This window comes from Zingiber officinale, chromosome 7A (assembly GCF_018446385.1).
Source record: "Zingiber officinale cultivar Zhangliang chromosome 7A, Zo_v1.1, whole genome shotgun sequence".
In the NCBI taxonomy this organism is placed as follows: Eukaryota; Viridiplantae; Streptophyta; class Magnoliopsida; order Zingiberales; family Zingiberaceae; genus Zingiber; species Zingiber officinale.
The window spans coordinates 17,229,475-17,245,439 of NC_055998.1; the positions used below are offsets into that span (position 1 = coordinate 17,229,475).

The 15,965-nt window shown below is 38.9% G+C and overlaps 2 protein-coding genes across 3 annotated transcripts; one reads left to right on the forward strand and one right to left on the reverse strand.

Moving 5' to 3' along the window:
- The first annotated feature begins 7,885 nt into the window (after positions 1-7,885).
- On the forward strand, positions 7,886-11,953 carry LOC122001067 (protein MHF2 homolog). Of its 2 annotated transcripts, none has more exons than XM_042555643.1 (7): positions 7,886-8,107; positions 10,504-10,563; positions 10,650-10,730; positions 11,039-11,078; positions 11,564-11,617; positions 11,688-11,792; positions 11,875-11,953. In XM_042555643.1, exons 2-6 carry the CDS (start codon positions 10,543-10,545, stop codon positions 11,789-11,791), a joined length of 300 nt encoding a protein of 99 aa, XP_042411577.1. In that variant the 5' UTR covers positions 7,886-8,107; positions 10,504-10,542; the 3' UTR covers position 11,792; positions 11,875-11,953. The 2 variants fall into 2 exon arrangements, with proteins under 2 accessions (XP_042411577.1, XP_042411578.1); XM_042555644.1 differs by having other exon boundaries at positions 11,882-11,953.
- A 422-nt stretch (positions 11,954-12,375) lies between these two features.
- Positions 12,376-14,918, reverse strand: LOC122001068 (beta-1,4-mannosyl-glycoprotein 4-beta-N-acetylglucosaminyltransferase-like). Its single transcript, XM_042555645.1, has 2 exons — positions 14,172-14,918; positions 12,376-13,893 (listed from the first exon to the last, which is right to left on the reverse strand). Exons 1-2 carry the CDS (start codon positions 14,238-14,240, stop codon positions 12,796-12,798), a joined length of 1,167 nt encoding a protein of 388 aa, XP_042411579.1. The 5' UTR covers positions 14,241-14,918; the 3' UTR covers positions 12,376-12,795.
- Positions 14,919-15,965: the final 1,047 nt, after the last annotated feature.

Here is a 15,965-nt window from a genome sequence, read left to right on the forward strand (position 1 = left end):
AGTTTGCTCAAAGAGAATGTCAGAGTTGGATTTAATTGAGCTCAACTTCAGACGACTGAACCGTCACCCAGCTGAGCGAAAGAGGGAATGGTCAAATCTATACTTGACCACTCTCAGGCGGAGGCACCCTGCTGATGCGAAGACCTGAGGTGCCTCAGTTGATTAGAGGCGCCTCAGATGAACAGGAGTCGATACGTCTCAGCTAAACTGAGGCGCCTCCAAAGAGCAGGAGTCATTTCAGCAGAGATAAGTGTAGAGTCCATCTCAGCACAACCGAGATGCCTTCAATGCACAGAGGTGTCTCCGATGCCATTAGATCAGAAAAGCGCCATTGTGCATGGATCATATTTAGCACAACTGAGGCACCTCAGTTGTCACGTCAACCAACGGTTTCAACTAGAGGTTATAAGAAACCCCTTAAACTCGAAATAAAACAACACATGCACTTGCTTTTCAATTCTATATTCATATAATTTCATTCTGAGCTTCCAACTGCTATAAATGTTGGGTTTTTCGGGCCGCGAAAACCGCTTTTTCGCGTCGCGAAAACCCCGAAACCCCCTAGCCATTGGATCCGTGCGAAGAAAACTTGCGAAAATACAAGTACGAGTTTCAAACTATGATCTACAGTAGATCTACAAAGGAAAAAACATTTTATAGCTTTGAAGCGTGCCCTCACAAATCTCGCTCGTCCAACGGTATGCCGGATCTCAAAGTTGTCAACGTAGACAACTCTCTAGTGATATCCACACGAACAAGAAGTGTTCTCTAACACTCAAGGATGGAGAAGAGAGCACCACAAGTGTGCTAGCACTCTCTAGGGCTCTCGGGTAGGATTGGAAGAAGAAGAAAAGAAAAGAAGAGAACACACTCCTCTAAAATCTCTATATGACTTTCACTAACCTTTCTTCTTGTATTAGATTCACTCTCCTTTCTTCTCCCTTGCTTGAAACCCACGACCAAGAGAAGAGAAGGAGCAAGAAGAGAGCTTAGGAGGAGGAAGATCACTTGAATGAGAGTTACTCTTGCAAAATGAAACTCTTTTCATCTAATTAAGTGGTTTGTAACCTCCATGGGATACCAAGAGTCACAACTCTTGGTAACTCCCATGAGGTGGCACTTCACTTAAGTAACCATGATGATGTGGAGCATCATCATTGGTCCACTTAATGCAAACTCACCAATGAGGTGGCATAAAGTCAAGTCAAACTTGACTCTTCATCTTCCTCTCAAGTCAAGTCAAACTTGACTTAATCTCTCTCATGGTTGATCTAATCCAACCATTTAATTCAAGCCAATTTAATATAATGAATCTAATTCATTTAATTAAATTGATTCAATGAGTCATAATCTAAATTAGACTCATTGAACACATGAATCAACTTGAGTCCAACTCAATTAGCCCAATTAGGATTACTCTTAATCCAATTTGATTCATCAAATGAATCTAATCCTCTTGGTTCATCATATGAACCTAATCTCGATCCACTTGTTCTTTATGTGTGACCCAATAGGTTCTTGTAACGTTGGCAATGCCCCTAAACTCATTTAGAAATATAAGTAATGAGCGGTATCTAGCAATACATCATTACTACCCAAGTTACAAGAATGTTGAGATCCAACATCACCTTGTGACTACTAATTGTGACTCCTCACAATATATGACAAGCATCCTTCTATCCTAGACATCTAGATTGATCAATGCGAGGCATAGACCGTGTCATCCTCTAATCAATATAAATCTTGAACTCCAAGTAGACTCACTCAATCAAATGAGCTCAATATCTCATATTGACTCATTTGGGCATGGCCATGCACTTCGTGGTCTCACTCTATCAAGAATACCGATGTCTCTCCCGTCATATAGGAGGGATAGATCCCATCTACATCACTCACATCCCTCCGCATAATTTGTTACATACTCAGTAATCGCCTTTATAGTCCACCCAGTTACGGGTGACTTTTGACGAAACTAAAGTACATAACTCCTTATGTAGGGAACCATGGTGACTTCAGGTCTAACGACTAGTAGTCATACTAATAGCCACATGAGAAAGTATATGACACTCATATAACGATCCATGATACTTTCTCATGGCGGGTCATTTAGTATACATTCTCCAATGCATACCCATGTGTCAACTTGATATCTCTATATCCATGACTTGTGAGATCAAATCATCGAATTGACCTACATGCTAGTCTTATTGCATTAACATTATCCCTGGATGTTAATACTCGACTAGGATTGATTAAGAGTAGTGTTCCCTATATCATCTCACTATCGGTTCAACTAACCGATTGATATATGTGAGAACCTTCTACTCAAGGACGTTATTATACTTAGTTTATTTGGCACCAATACAAGTAAGTATAATAACCAAACACCAAATGCCTTTATTTATATAGAATATGGATACAACAAGTCCAAAATACAATCATCAAATGATTGACTCTAGGGCTCTAGCTAACAATCTCCCGCTAGCACTAGTGCCAATCAGTGTAGGCTCTAAGCCCCAATGACCTAGTGTGACCATCATGCTTCCTCTGTGCCAAAGTCTTGGTCAAGGGATCTGCGATGTTAGCCTCTGTAGGTACTCTGCAAATCTTCACATCTCCTCTCTCGATGATCTCTCGAATGAGATGGAAGCGCCGTAGTATGTGTTTGGTCCGCTGGTGTGAGCGAGGTTCCTTCGCCTGTGCTATAGCTCCATTGTTGTCACAATAGAGCTCAATAGGGTCAGCAATGCTAGGAACCACCCCAAGTTCAGTGATGAACTTGCGAATCCAAACTGCCTCCTTTGTTGTCTCTGATGCAGCAATATACTCGGCCTCTGTCGTAGAATCAGCTACTGTGTCCTGCTTCGAACTCTTTCAGCTCACAGTACCACCATTAATGCAAAACACGAACCCCGACTGTGATCTATAGTCATCCTAGTCGGTCTGGAAGCTAGCATCACTGTAACCCTTTACAGCTAGCTCATCATTACCTCCATATATCAAGAAATATTCTTTAGTCTTTCTTAAGTACTTAAGAATATTCTTGACCGCTATCCAGTGACTTTCACCTGGATCTGACTGGTATCTAATCGTCATGCTCAAAGCATACGAGACATCAGGTCGAGTACATAGCATGGCGTACATGATCGATCCTATCGCTGAGGCATAAGGGATCTGATCCATGCGGTCTCTCTCCTCTCTAGAAGAGGGACCTTGAGTTTTCGAAAGACTCATTCCATGTGACATCGGCAGAAATCCCTTCTTGGAGTTCTGCATGGTAAACCGAAGGAGTACCTTGTCAATGTATGTACTCTGACTTAGGCCAAGCAATCTCTTAGATCTATCTCTATAGATCTGTATCCCTAGAATGTGGGATGCCTCACCTAAGTCCTTCATTGAGAAGCAACTCCCTAGTCATGTCTTGACAGACTGAAGCATAAGGATGTCCTTCCCAATGAACAGTATGTCATCCACATACAATATGAGGAAGACAACTATGTCCCCTACAACCTTCTTGTAGACACAAGGTTCATCTTCGTTCTTGATAAAACCAAACTGTTTGATTGCATCATCGAATCGAAGATTCCAACTCCGAGAAGCTTGCTTTAGTCCATAAATGGACCTATGCAGCTTGCATACTCTGCTAGTATGCTGTGAATCTACAAAACCCTCAGGTTGTGTCATGTACACATCCTCGAGTAAGTTTCCATTCAGAAACGTGGTTTTGACATCCATCTGCCATATCTCATAGTCATGGTAGGCTGCAATAGCAAGCATAATCCGAATGGACTTAAACATTGCTACTAGAGAAAAGCTCTCATCATAGTCAATACCATAAATCTGCTTGAAACCTTTAGCTACTAAGCGACCCTTATAGATAAGTCCATCCATGTCAGTCTTTCTCTTAAAGACCCACTTGCCTTTAAAGTCCATCCATGAATTATGCTCCGCATAATTTGTTACATACCCAGTAATTGCCTTTATAGTCCACCCAGTTACGGGTGACGTTTAACGAAACTTAAGTACATAACTCCTTATGTAGGGAACCATGGTGACTTCAGGTCTAAGGACTAGTAATCATACTAATATCCACATGAGAAAGTATATGACACTCATATAACGATCCATGATACTTTCTCATAGCGGGTCATTCAGTATACATTCTCCAATGCATACCCATGTGTCAACTTGATATCTCTATATCCATGACTTGTGAGATCAAGTCGTCGAGTTGACCTACATGCTAGTCTTATTGCATTAACATTGTCCCTGAATGTTAATACTCGACTAGGAATGATTAAGAGTAGTGTTCCCTATATCATCTCACTATCGGTTCAACTAACTGATTGATATAGGTGAGAACCTTCTACTCAAGGACGTTATTATACTTAGTTTATTTGGCACCAATACAAGTAAGTATAATAACCAAAAACCAAATGCCTTTATTATTTATATAGAATATGATACAACAAGTTCAAAATACAATCATCAAATGATTGGCTCTAGGGCTTTAGCTAACAATAAAGGACTTTTTCATCTCCAACTGTTGTTGAAGAAGGATTTTCTGCTAGTGCTTTGAATTGCCTCGGATTAACAATGATATAGGTTGTAACTAGAGCTGTCAGACGGGTCAACCCATGGCGGGGTGGGTTTGCCCGTGGCGGGCCAACCATTTGGTGGGGCGTGGGGCGGGGGGCGGGGCGGGCTGTCAATTTGGCGAGTTGGGAAATTTCCAATCCAACCCAATCCAAGGCGGCGGGCCTATCAAATTTTTTTAAAAAAAAATTAAAAAAATAGTTCATATTTTCAATGTTTTACTTCGAAAATGTTTTATCAATCAAATGTATTCATAAAGAAAAATGATATGCTCAAGGAAAAAAACTCAAGGAAAAGTTCAATGATAGACACATAAAGTGATGGGGCCCACAAAAAGTGAAATGGTGGGTCATGACTTTATGTGTCTATCCTTGAGATTTTCCTTGAGTTTTTTTCCTTGAGCATATCATTGATCATTCATAAACAAGTATTTTAAATATAAATGGACATAAACAAGTACTTATGTTGGGTCAAAAGTACTATTTTTATTTTAAAATTATAACAAAGAAAGATAATAAACTGGCATAAAATTGTGCAATGAAGAGGAATAGTAATTAGGACTCCTGGCTATGCATCGAGCAGTTTAGATCAGTGGTACCCTGGCTGTGCGTGTGTAAACGAATCAAATAAGAAGGTCATCTACTTTTAAGAAGGTCATCTACTTTTAAGATTAATCGACTTTGTGCGCATATACATTTCTGTAACTTTTGTCTATCACACCGAACTTCATAAGTATGAGCTTTTCCTAATTAGTATTCCTCTCAATGAAGAAGATAATGAAATGCTACAATTTAACCTTTGGTACTCTCGCAGTTGCAGCATTGACTACTAATATAAACTGCTTACATGTGTTTCTCAACCCGCGGGCCGACCCGCGCGAGTCGCGGGCCTAGGCGGGTCGGCCCGCGACAAACTTGGGTTGATAAAATTCCAACCCAACCCGCTTAAATTGTTTGGCGGGGCGGGCCAACCCGACGGGCCTAACCCAAATTGACGGCTCTAGTTGTAACCAAGTAAAAAAAAACTCTCTTCTTACTTTATGTTTTTGTTATTTATTTTTAATTAATTGAGTGTGTCATTACTAAATAGAAAGCTAGAGAAAGAGCTAATAAAATTGCAGGTTGTCTATTCCCCCCCCCCCCCCCCAGCTGGTCCACACAATCCAACACCCTTTGCATGGGGATGTTAGACATCCAATTAGACATTTTACACCCGCTAGAAATTGACTTTGAGAGCTATTAGAGCATACATTCATACAAATACCAACTGCACCAACTCATGGGGTCTCACAACATTGTAGCAAAAGGTGATTATGCTCACTTCAGGCTCGTCTCACAGTTCATTCTCAAGTTATGTGAATGGAGGTAACACAGGGCTAACATAGCCAACTGCAAGTTGGTTAGGGGTGATAGGAGTCTATTGTATTAAATCTGTCATCCTCTAGCCAACTGGACATTCTGTGGGACCAAAATATATAGTAAAAGATGATTATCGCCCCAGATATCCCTCACAGCCTGTCCTCAGGTTATGTGAACGGAAGTAAATCATGGGGTAAGCTTGTAACCAACCACTAAGTGATTAGAGAGTGAGGGGAATTTTTTTCCCCCAAGAACATGTACCTATCTAAACTTAATCTTTTACCCCTAACAAAACTCAGCTTCTAATTAACTGGGCATCCTAGGGGAGAACATTGTCTCATATGTGAATGCATCTAACTTTTAAAATTATCTTAGGTGACGTTTTGTTCTTTCCTAGGAATTGGAATGAGAATAGGAATTATAGTATTATAGAATGAGAATGGGTATGGGAATGGATATCACTCATAAAAATAATGTTTGGTTAGTTGAATATTTTCTAGCGGAATAAACTAAAATTTCCTTTTTGACCCTTAGAAGAAAATAAGAGAAAAAATTAGATATGAGAGAAAGTTGAATGTAAGAGAAAAAAACAATGAAAGAGAATAATGAGAGAGAAAGTATGATGGGAAAAAATGAAGAGAGGAAAAGTTTGATGGAAAAGAGCATGATGAGAGAGAATGAGAGACAAATTATAATGAGAGAGAAAATATGATGGGAGAGAATGAAGATAGTGAAAGTATTATGAGAGGCAATGAGGAGAGAGAATGTATGATGGGAGAGATTAAGGAGAGAGAAAGTATGATGGGAAAGAATAAAAAGAGGGAAAGTTTGATGGAAGAGGGCATGAGAGAGGATGAGAGAGAAAGTATGATGGGAGAGAATGAAAAGAGAGAAAGTATTATGAGACAATGAGGAGAGAGATTGTGTGATGGGAGGGATTAAGAAGAGAGAAAATACAATGAGAAAGAAAGTATGATGAGAAAAAAAGAGGAGAGTGATGGGAGAGAAAGCATGATGAGAAAATATGAAAAAAGAGAAAGTATGATGGGAGAATGAAAAGAGAGATAGTGTGATGAAAGAAAATGAGGAAAGAAAGTGTGATGAGAGAAATTGAAGAGAGAGAAAGTATGATGAGAGAGAAAATGTAATGAGAGAAAAAAGGAAAAAAGAGAGTATGATGGGAGAGAAAATATGGTGAGAGAGGATGAGGAGTGAGCAAGTGTGATGAGAGAAAAAGTGTGATGGGAGAGAAACATGATGAGAAAGAAAGTATAATATAATGAGAGAGAGAAAAAATGTGTTGAGAGAAAATGAGGAGAGAGAATGTGTGATGAGAGAGATTAAGAAGAGAGAAAATATAATAAGAGAGAAAGTGATGATAGAAGGAGAGAGAAAGTACGTTGAGAGATAATAAGGAGAGAGAAAGTGATATGAAAGAAAAACTAAACAAATATATTAAGGTTATTTCTGTCTAAAATATAATTCTCATTCTCATTCTTATCGAAACCTAAGGGAGATGGTGGGTTTCATTAATATCCAAATTTTGGGGTTTTATTTCTAAATTTCAATTTCATTCCCATCAACCAAATATAAGATTGGTCCCCTAGGGATGGTCTAGTGACTAGCACATGAGGTGTTGTCACCATGAGGTCTGAGGTTTGAATCTCGACAAAGTCGAGATAAATATCTCTCTTATGTGTTAGTCACTATTCCAAAAATTTGTAGTCGTCCATGATTTACCTACTCCATATTAGCCCTGAAAAAAATTGACGGGAGTACTAAAGATAAACATATTCATCTTTTATCATCATGAAAATGAATATATTTCCTCATTCCTAAATCCGTAAAACAAACATCACCTAAGTCTTGGGCTGGCATTATTTAAGAATGGATTTTTTTTTTTAACTCATCAATTTTCATTAAAGTAAACGTTCAAGATCACTCCTCCGATCGGGCATTTGTGTCTCGGACCCTCTCTTCGTTCGAAGCGACGTCGGTACACCGAAGCGCTCCCCATCTTTCGATCTCACCGCGGCCCGCGTACGGTGCCATCGCCGCCGGAAGATTTCTTCCTCGGAAGCGGAAGACCTTTCCTTTTTCTTACTTGGAGTGACAGAATCTCCTGGGCAGTAGAATTTGTGTGCCTCCCGCGTGTAAGACCTTGGTTCTTGCAGTATTATGATTTTTTCCCCCCATGTAGCATTGGGGTAACATGTTTCTCACTCTTCTTTGTTGCTACATAGGAACCATGCCCATCTATTGGTGTTTAGCAGATTGCAGTAAAATGTGATTGCGCAGTTGATAGTTGTTTTTTTTTCTGGAAATTGATAGCGTTTTGCTTGTTTTGTGATCGTCTTATAAGCATTTCAGTTTTCCTTGTCAATCCTTCACCCTCTTCTCTTGCCGCTTCACTGCCACAAGAGAAAGTTTTTTTTAGATTTCTACGGGTCTGTGCTGATTACTACCAGGAGAAGGCTAACACTTAATGAACTTTATGAGAATTTCATGCTTTGTGTTTTATCGTTTATTTTTCTATGTATTAGGGTTTTATACGCTGTGTGTGTTTATCTCTTTTATTATTTGTCGCTAATATAAAAACTTGTGGTTGATTATGAAAATTCGATTTTTATTTATGGTTTCCTTTACTGCTTGGTTTGTTTCTAATCGTGAAAGTTTTTTGAAAATGTTCAGTTTGAAAACATTGGATGCGGTCCTGTTTCGTGTGGTTGATTTTTTTGGGCATCAAGCCATATGCGAAGATCTCATGCCATGGCTAGATATTTGCTACCCTACTTGTCCCTTCTCTCCCTTACCCTCCTTGATGAATTCCTATCATTGTCATCCTTCTATAACAGGTCATATGCCATAGCAATCGATAGGTTTCAATTGAGTTGATCTACATTGGGAATCAAGTTCATAAATCAAAGTAGACTCTTACCCCATTTTTTTTTTATATGGGCTAGTCTCCATATTGTTTGGGCATTGTAGTTTTATTGGTAATCATAATCTTTATAGTGGAGCCTTTGGAGATGTAAAGGTAAAATTAAGAGGTTGCTTCAGCCTAGGGGTGCATGACTATTGTGTGTTGATTGGAGATGTTATCATGGGGTATGTACATGAGTTGGTGACAATCTGTAAGTTGGGAAGCAAGTTTTTAGATTGAGCGACACTCTTAGATGAGTTGGTTACAATATGCTTTATTGAGGATGAGGTTAATGTTGTGGTCATCTTAGTAACTAGCTCATCTAACGAGGTGAAATGATTGTTGTTTTGCAGAACATTAAAGTTCTTTGGAGTTAATATTACAATGACTTACCATATCAAGATGACACTTGACTTGTTACAGCCAATGGTCATCTACTCGCTCAGCTGCCATGTTGCCTCGATGATCGCTTCTCACTTGATCTCTTGTCAAATCAAGCCCTTCAATATCAACTCTTGCCGCATCACAGAGGAGCTCTTGAAAGAGTTCACACAATTTATCTCATTATACCACTTCCTATATTACCTTTCCAATAGTATCTTAGTGATGAGGAGGATGAGGATGACCAACATTGTGGAGACAAAGATGGTGTCTATGACCATCGAGTTTGACATAGAGTGGTGAGGCTGCATAGCAAGAGTAGCCCTTTGCAGAGCATGCTATTGGACATATATGACTATGACAACCCGCATACTAGTTGTTGATCCAAATGGCTCTCACGAGAGGTTGAGCATAATCAATTTACTTTATTTGGGGTTTATATCGGGTTTGATCTGTGATTAGTAAGTAAATAGGTTGAATGGTTTAAATAATTCTTTTGGATGTGGACTTTGCAACTTATCTGACCTGGCATGGTGCCAGGTAGATGTCACGTCATTTGTTTAATCACAATAGGATAAATGTTTTATGGAAGCTATTTTTAAATGCTAAATAGTGTTTGCACTACATTTGATAACTTTTAGAACTTATGCTAAATTTAAGAAAACCCTAAACATTATGCTAGATTCATGTATTAACCCTAAAATTATTGATAAATAGAAGCTCATTATACAAAGTTTAGTTGATTGTAAGGCCATATAGGTTTAGAATTATTGAGTTTGTATTAGATAAGTATCCTTTGTCACATCATGTGTTATAAATTCCTTTAGATTTTGGACAATGGTTTGGAAGGGTACACGCATAAATGGCTTGGCTTGGGTTAAAGAAGAATTTAAAGTTTTGTGATCAGAGGTCACACTACCTCTTCTCCAATTAGTTGCTTCTATAATAGCCATTCCCCAACACCAAGTGTCACTTTACTTAAATGAAAGATATGAAGGGAGGATAAATGATGCAAAAAATGAATATAACAATAAGGATTTGTATGTCATTTATTAGTTTTATTCTTCTCCCTCAATTTTCATCTGAGTAAATGTAGCACATTGTTGCTCCCTTTCTACATGAAGACCTTTTTGTTGCCTTATCAATCGTCATGGCAACAACTTAGTAAGTCTAACCATAGTGCATGCTATTTTGTTAGTTTGAATTGGTCAGTACACGTCTAACCTGTATGCGCGACCCTTGCAGTCTTTAGCTCAAACTAGATTGCTCGAGACTAGATTCAAGATGGAAACCAGTTTTGATCCTGTGAGTCCAAAGTGTCTCCACATATTGCTTTGAGGTGGAATTGGTTTTCTCTTGTTTGACAAAATTTGATCTTTTTGTGTTTTCAGGATCTTATTCATGCAATTTTCAAGTTGGTTTGGAGCAGCTCAGCCGAGCGGGATGAAGAAACTGAAGTTGTTGATGTTGAGGTTTGTTGCTATTTTGTTCTTGCTTTCCATTTAGACTCTTTTCTCCCTCAATTAACTGTCACAATTGGCTGCTGTTAGTTCCTTTGCTAGCAATTTGCACTTATGTTTGTGTTATTGTTCTTGAAATTAATTCCTCAAAATGTAGGAGTACACTAGATACAGTTGCATTTTTAAAAGACTTGCCTTTGGCTGAAGTATAAACTCTCCCTTTCATTATAGCCAACGCTAGTTTTTAGTCCTTGTGATGCTATCGCTTGTGAATAGCCAACAAATTTAAAGATCTTAATAGATATCATGTTGGTTGTCAGGTTGGTGCTGGGGCATCCAACAAGAGTCGACCAACTACAGGTATTTCAAATCCATCTGTTAAGAAGAAAGGATTTACTTGATTTTTAGTGGATCTTCATTTCAAGTATAAATGAACTTGTAGGTCTGATTCATTTATCACAAGCTCTTTAGTGACACCCAACATAATTGGATAGACACTCACAAAATAAGACCAAAAATGAAATGCTAATGCATGCACATTTTGGTGAATATAACTTAAAAGTTTGGGCTACCGGCCATAGTATTAAAAGGCAGCTTAACTCACACTGTGAGGTAAATAAATTTCGATAACTTGTACAGCTTAAACCATTGCCTGCTACACAACTTGCTACTAGATTCACCAGCACAACTGGCACATAAACATCATCGAACATAATGCATTAGCAATGATCTACTCTTCTACTGGAACTCATTGTGCAATATGATCATTGCAAGACAAAAAGTCCCTGCTTACATATTTTTTCTACCTGTGTTATGTGAGCTAAGATGATTCTTTCCTTCTGCAGCTAATCATAGTGCTCTGAGTGTAAGCTGCGAACTTCTCCGGCTGTTCATCACAGGTATTTTGCATTTTGATTATTTTTTGTAGTGTCTTGATAAATGATTTAAGAGAAATTCTCTTCTTTGTAGAGGCAATTGAGCGCACTACTATAATTGCTGAAGCGGAGGGTACAAATAAAATTGAACCTACTCATTTGGAGAGAATTCTCCCACAACTCCTGTTGGATTTTTAAGGTATTTTAAACTTGCACATAATCCTAAATGAGCTAATGTTGTGCTGCATAAGGAACACAATATGTAAACTCTGTATGTTTAGGTTTCAGATATCAAATGAAGTTTGTGAGGGAGCTTGTCATGCGTTTGATTTGAAATTGAAGACTTGCAGTTGGCTGTTCTATCTTCCTTTTATTTAAGCTATTTATTGATATACTATGACTTTAAATATTTATATATTGTAATTTTAAATTTTAAATTTTCTATATAAAATTATTATTTATATGACTATTTGCACCATGAAAGGAAGCAGAATAAGAAACTTGCCTATATGCTCATCTATGGTATATTATTTGTCTCTTTATTTTCCAAGAAAAATTTATACAAGTGAAGGAAAGAAACTGTATCATGATCACTCTAGCCAAGTAAAAGAGCACTGTTGATGCACTAGGTCTGTATATTATGTCATAAAACTTGAAGGTCAGGCCAAGAGAACGGTAATTAGGTTAGAGATTAAAGAGAATACAAGTTTGTCAGTAGAGATTTGTATGCTACATGCATAATAACAATGAGGCCTCAATTAGTAACTGTAAAGGCATCGTCAGAAACTGAAACAAGTACAAATTCATGAGAAACAAAATTCCAACCACAGAGTATGCTACAATCGCAAAGTTTAAAGAGAGTTATGTCAGTGGACAGAAGAATGCATGAATTAATGGATTCCTACTGAAAAGAATCTCAGAATGTATGGAAATGCCACTCCTTTAGATCCTACAAAAATGAGGCTTCATATCACATACTAAGGAAGAAATGGGCAATCTCTCATGCTAGTTACAGTCGACTGCGCTCGCTCAGCTGGGAGCAGACGCATGAAACATGATAATCAGAGTGCTCATCCATTTTCTGGCAAAAACCATCCACCACATGTTGGGATCTTGTCTTCAATATATGCCCTACGTTTAAGAAGTTTGTGGGTGGTACATTTCTGTGACATCTCACCAAATGAAGATGCCCCAAAATTCACTCAGTCACGTTCTCTTTTGCAGTTTCCTGGAAGAAGGTATCTGAATCTTGCAGCATTTTGGATTAGATAACCTGGAAGATCGATGGCGGAGTATGAACTAGGAATTGGCCCCAACTTGGCAATGATTTTCTGGAAAGTGTACTCCTCAGGAAGCATGTCAAAAAGATCTGCTCCATGGCATATGACATCTTGAATTCTTGCAGGATTTAAGTAGTAGGCAAATCTAACACGATCAACATGGCTGTATGCCTTCATTTTGAAGGAGAACTCGCTGATGCGCCGGAAGCAGAAGCTGCAGTGCCATCCGGAATCAGCTAACAGGTCATCCGACTGGCGGAAATGGGCATACCGGGTCGTCCCAGATTTGTAACGATGAATTGAAGCCCTCCAGCTATCATCATCGAGGTGGAACTCGAAAGAGTAAAGGTAGTTACGAAGCTGGAGATGAAGCTTCTCAGGGATCTCATCGCACCATCTTAGTAAGTTAATCGTGTGACCGCTAGGGATCTCATCAACATCAGACATGATCAACAGATCATCATCACTGATGCCTGCAATCCTGATAAGCTGATCCAATGCAACCCTCTGGTAAGACTCTTCAACAAAAGGATTTTCTCCTTTCACAAATCTGCCTCCAACAGTCCCATAAGTCAGCCGTGACTCAGCGAACTTGAAACGGTGGCGATTCTTTGCGAAAACGAGTGGCTTCCTCAAGCCGGTGAATGTTGAATTGGACTCGAGGAGAATAAACTCTGATACATAGGGGCTGAGCTCATTCCACCGGATTTCAAGGATGTCAAGTTCATTGCTGAACAGAACAGCATCAAAGACACGCCTTGGCATTTCCCGAACACCCCAACCATGGAGCTTGCACAGCTTCTCCATCGAGGCATTCTCGTGGTGGTAATGGGGTATCATCTTGAATGGTTTTGGAGGGGCTTCCCAAAGTGGGCGGAGGAAGTAGGTTATCTTCTGGCCATGGACATAAATGATGAATATGAGAATGGGAACGCCCACCAGGAGAAGCGACAATGCCCTAAGATCAAAGCCCTGGAGGGCGCACCGAAGCCGTGACATGCTCAGCGCTGCTTTCGAAGCCTGCATCATAGCAAAAAACAGTAATTTAGAGTTGGTGAAAAGCATCGACGCAATTAGGAGCTCAATAGTTCCAATGCTACACAGATCCCTAATTTTGTGATATTGGTTGATAGCATCATGCATTCAAGAAGCTCGAGCGTCACGCCGATAAGATTTTCAATTGTAAGATACATGCACAGGGGAACGAATGACCTAAATTTCGAAAAGATCCAATTTTGAAAAAGGGAGAAAAACTGAAGTTTAGATCTCGAAACTTAGAGATCAGAAAAGAATATTACCCCGCCGCAGACGTTCCCGCACATATCATCCGTCTTTTTGGAGCAATAAGGACAGCCGCCCTCCGGCATACTTGAGAAAGCAAAGCTTAGCAGAAGATAGCAACTTTCCACCCGGAAAGATCCTCCTTTTGGCCTCCTCCGAGCAAAAAATTATCCGCACCGAATGTTTCCTGAATCGATTAGATCACGCAGCCGCTGAAAGCGTACTAATCAATTCGATCGCCGGCAGTTCCTCCCTCTCCTCTCCGTGTGATATATTCCTTTTCTTATCTCTGTCTGTCGTAATCTCTCTGCCCCCAATAATATTAACTACAGTAAATAGCAACGCAAACCACCCTAATTATAGCCGTTCGGAAGGTGGCAACTGGGCATGTTCTCTTCTCTCTCCCCCACCACTTCGTCTTCTCCCAAAACCAACTCCCCCAAAAGAGTTTTTTTAAAAAAAAAAAAAACTCTCTTTTTTTTCACCTCTTACCAAGCCAACAAAGATCCAAGAATGTTCGTTGAAAACCCACACAGGAGGAGCTTCTGCAAAATCTGGGCGAGCGTTGGGACTTCTTATACGAACGCGAAACGTCCGCGTCTGGCGAGTGGAGATGATACCAAGAAGGGCAGAGGAGGAAAGGTCCGCCGCTTGTTCCGTGTTCGATCGGGTCGTCGATGAGCCGCACCGGAGCACGCGGCGGCTCTGGGCGAAGTCGCCGCTTGACTGCGTCGCCTGCTGTTTGGCTTCGAAGATATCGACGCGTTTTCTTGTGGAATTGGGGTTGTTTTATCCGTCGATACACAGAAGATGCTTTATCTGTCGGATTAAAAAAGCTGGCAGCATTTTCAGTTTAGGTTAATCATTGTCATCATGCATAACTTAGGAATAAATGTTTTTTATTTTACATACAAGATTCTCATTTCGCTTTGTAATATCAAGCATTTCTATCATACACCCTCCCGCTCCTCTCTAATTCAACATTTATCATGGATAGAAAATTTTCATATGACTAGATTAATTATTTCTAAGAATAATCAATAAAATTAACTAAGATTATTATCTAATTCAATATTTGCCTCTGAATTATGGTGTAGTGGTATGGGTATTCAGTTATCTTTCAGACACCACGATTTAATTCCTAATTATGACTTATTTATAGAGATATTTCTTTCAAATGAGACTTGCAATTAAGAGGTGTTAAACTTCTGGACCGTCTATCATAAGTGCTTTCTGATTTATCCTAGTAGTCAATGAAAAATTTCTATGAGATCGAATCAATCATCCAGATTCAATATTATCCGCTTGATTATTTTTTTTCTCTAATTCAAAAATTTACTACTCTTTGTATATTAATTTGGATTAAAAATGATCCATCAAACAAAATTAATATATTTATGGAAGTCTTTTAAGTATATTTGTCTTCAAATTTAAATTTGACATATCATATATCTAGCTTACGTCGACTAATTCTGAATAATCTATTCAACTTCACAGAAGTTTTCTACTGATCACTAAAATAAATCGGAAGCGCTCGCAACAAGCTAACGGTCCATCAATCCAGTATTCTTAGGTTAATCATCCATTAAGAGAAATTCATCCGTTAATTCATTAAAACTTAGGAGTGTTTAGTTGATGACTTTGGAAATGAGAGAATGAAATGATAATAAAAGATAGTGTTTGATTGTGGGTCTGGGAATGATTTCTAGATTTATGAGAATCAACCAAACTCATATAACTAGGTGAGTTTCATTCTCATTCTCATTCTCATTCCACTTTACTATCAAACTCATACCTATAGTTATTCTTCA

What these genes read in the sequence shown, in the direction of transcription:
- LOC122001067 (XM_042555643.1), top strand. Translation starts at nt 10,543, where the DNA reads ATGGAAACCAGTTTTGATCCT. An exon ending in TGGAAACCAGTTTTGATCCT is followed by an intron (nt 10,564 to 10,649) that starts GTGAGTCCAAAG and finishes TTGTGTTTTCAG; the next exon opens with GATCTTATTCATGCAATTTT. An exon ending in CTGAAGTTGTTGATGTTGAG is followed by an intron (nt 10,731 to 11,038) that starts GTTTGTTGCTAT and finishes GTTGGTTGTCAG; the next exon opens with GTTGGTGCTGGGGCATCCAA.
- LOC122001068 (XM_042555645.1), bottom strand. Translation starts at nt 14,240, where the DNA reads ATGCCGGAGGGCGGCTGTCCTTATTGCTCCAAAAAGACGGATGATATG. An exon ending in GCGGGAACGTCTGCGGCGGG is followed by an intron (nt 13,894 to 14,171) that starts GTAATATTCTTT and finishes GCTATGATGCAG; the next exon opens with GCTTCGAAAGCAGCGCTGAG.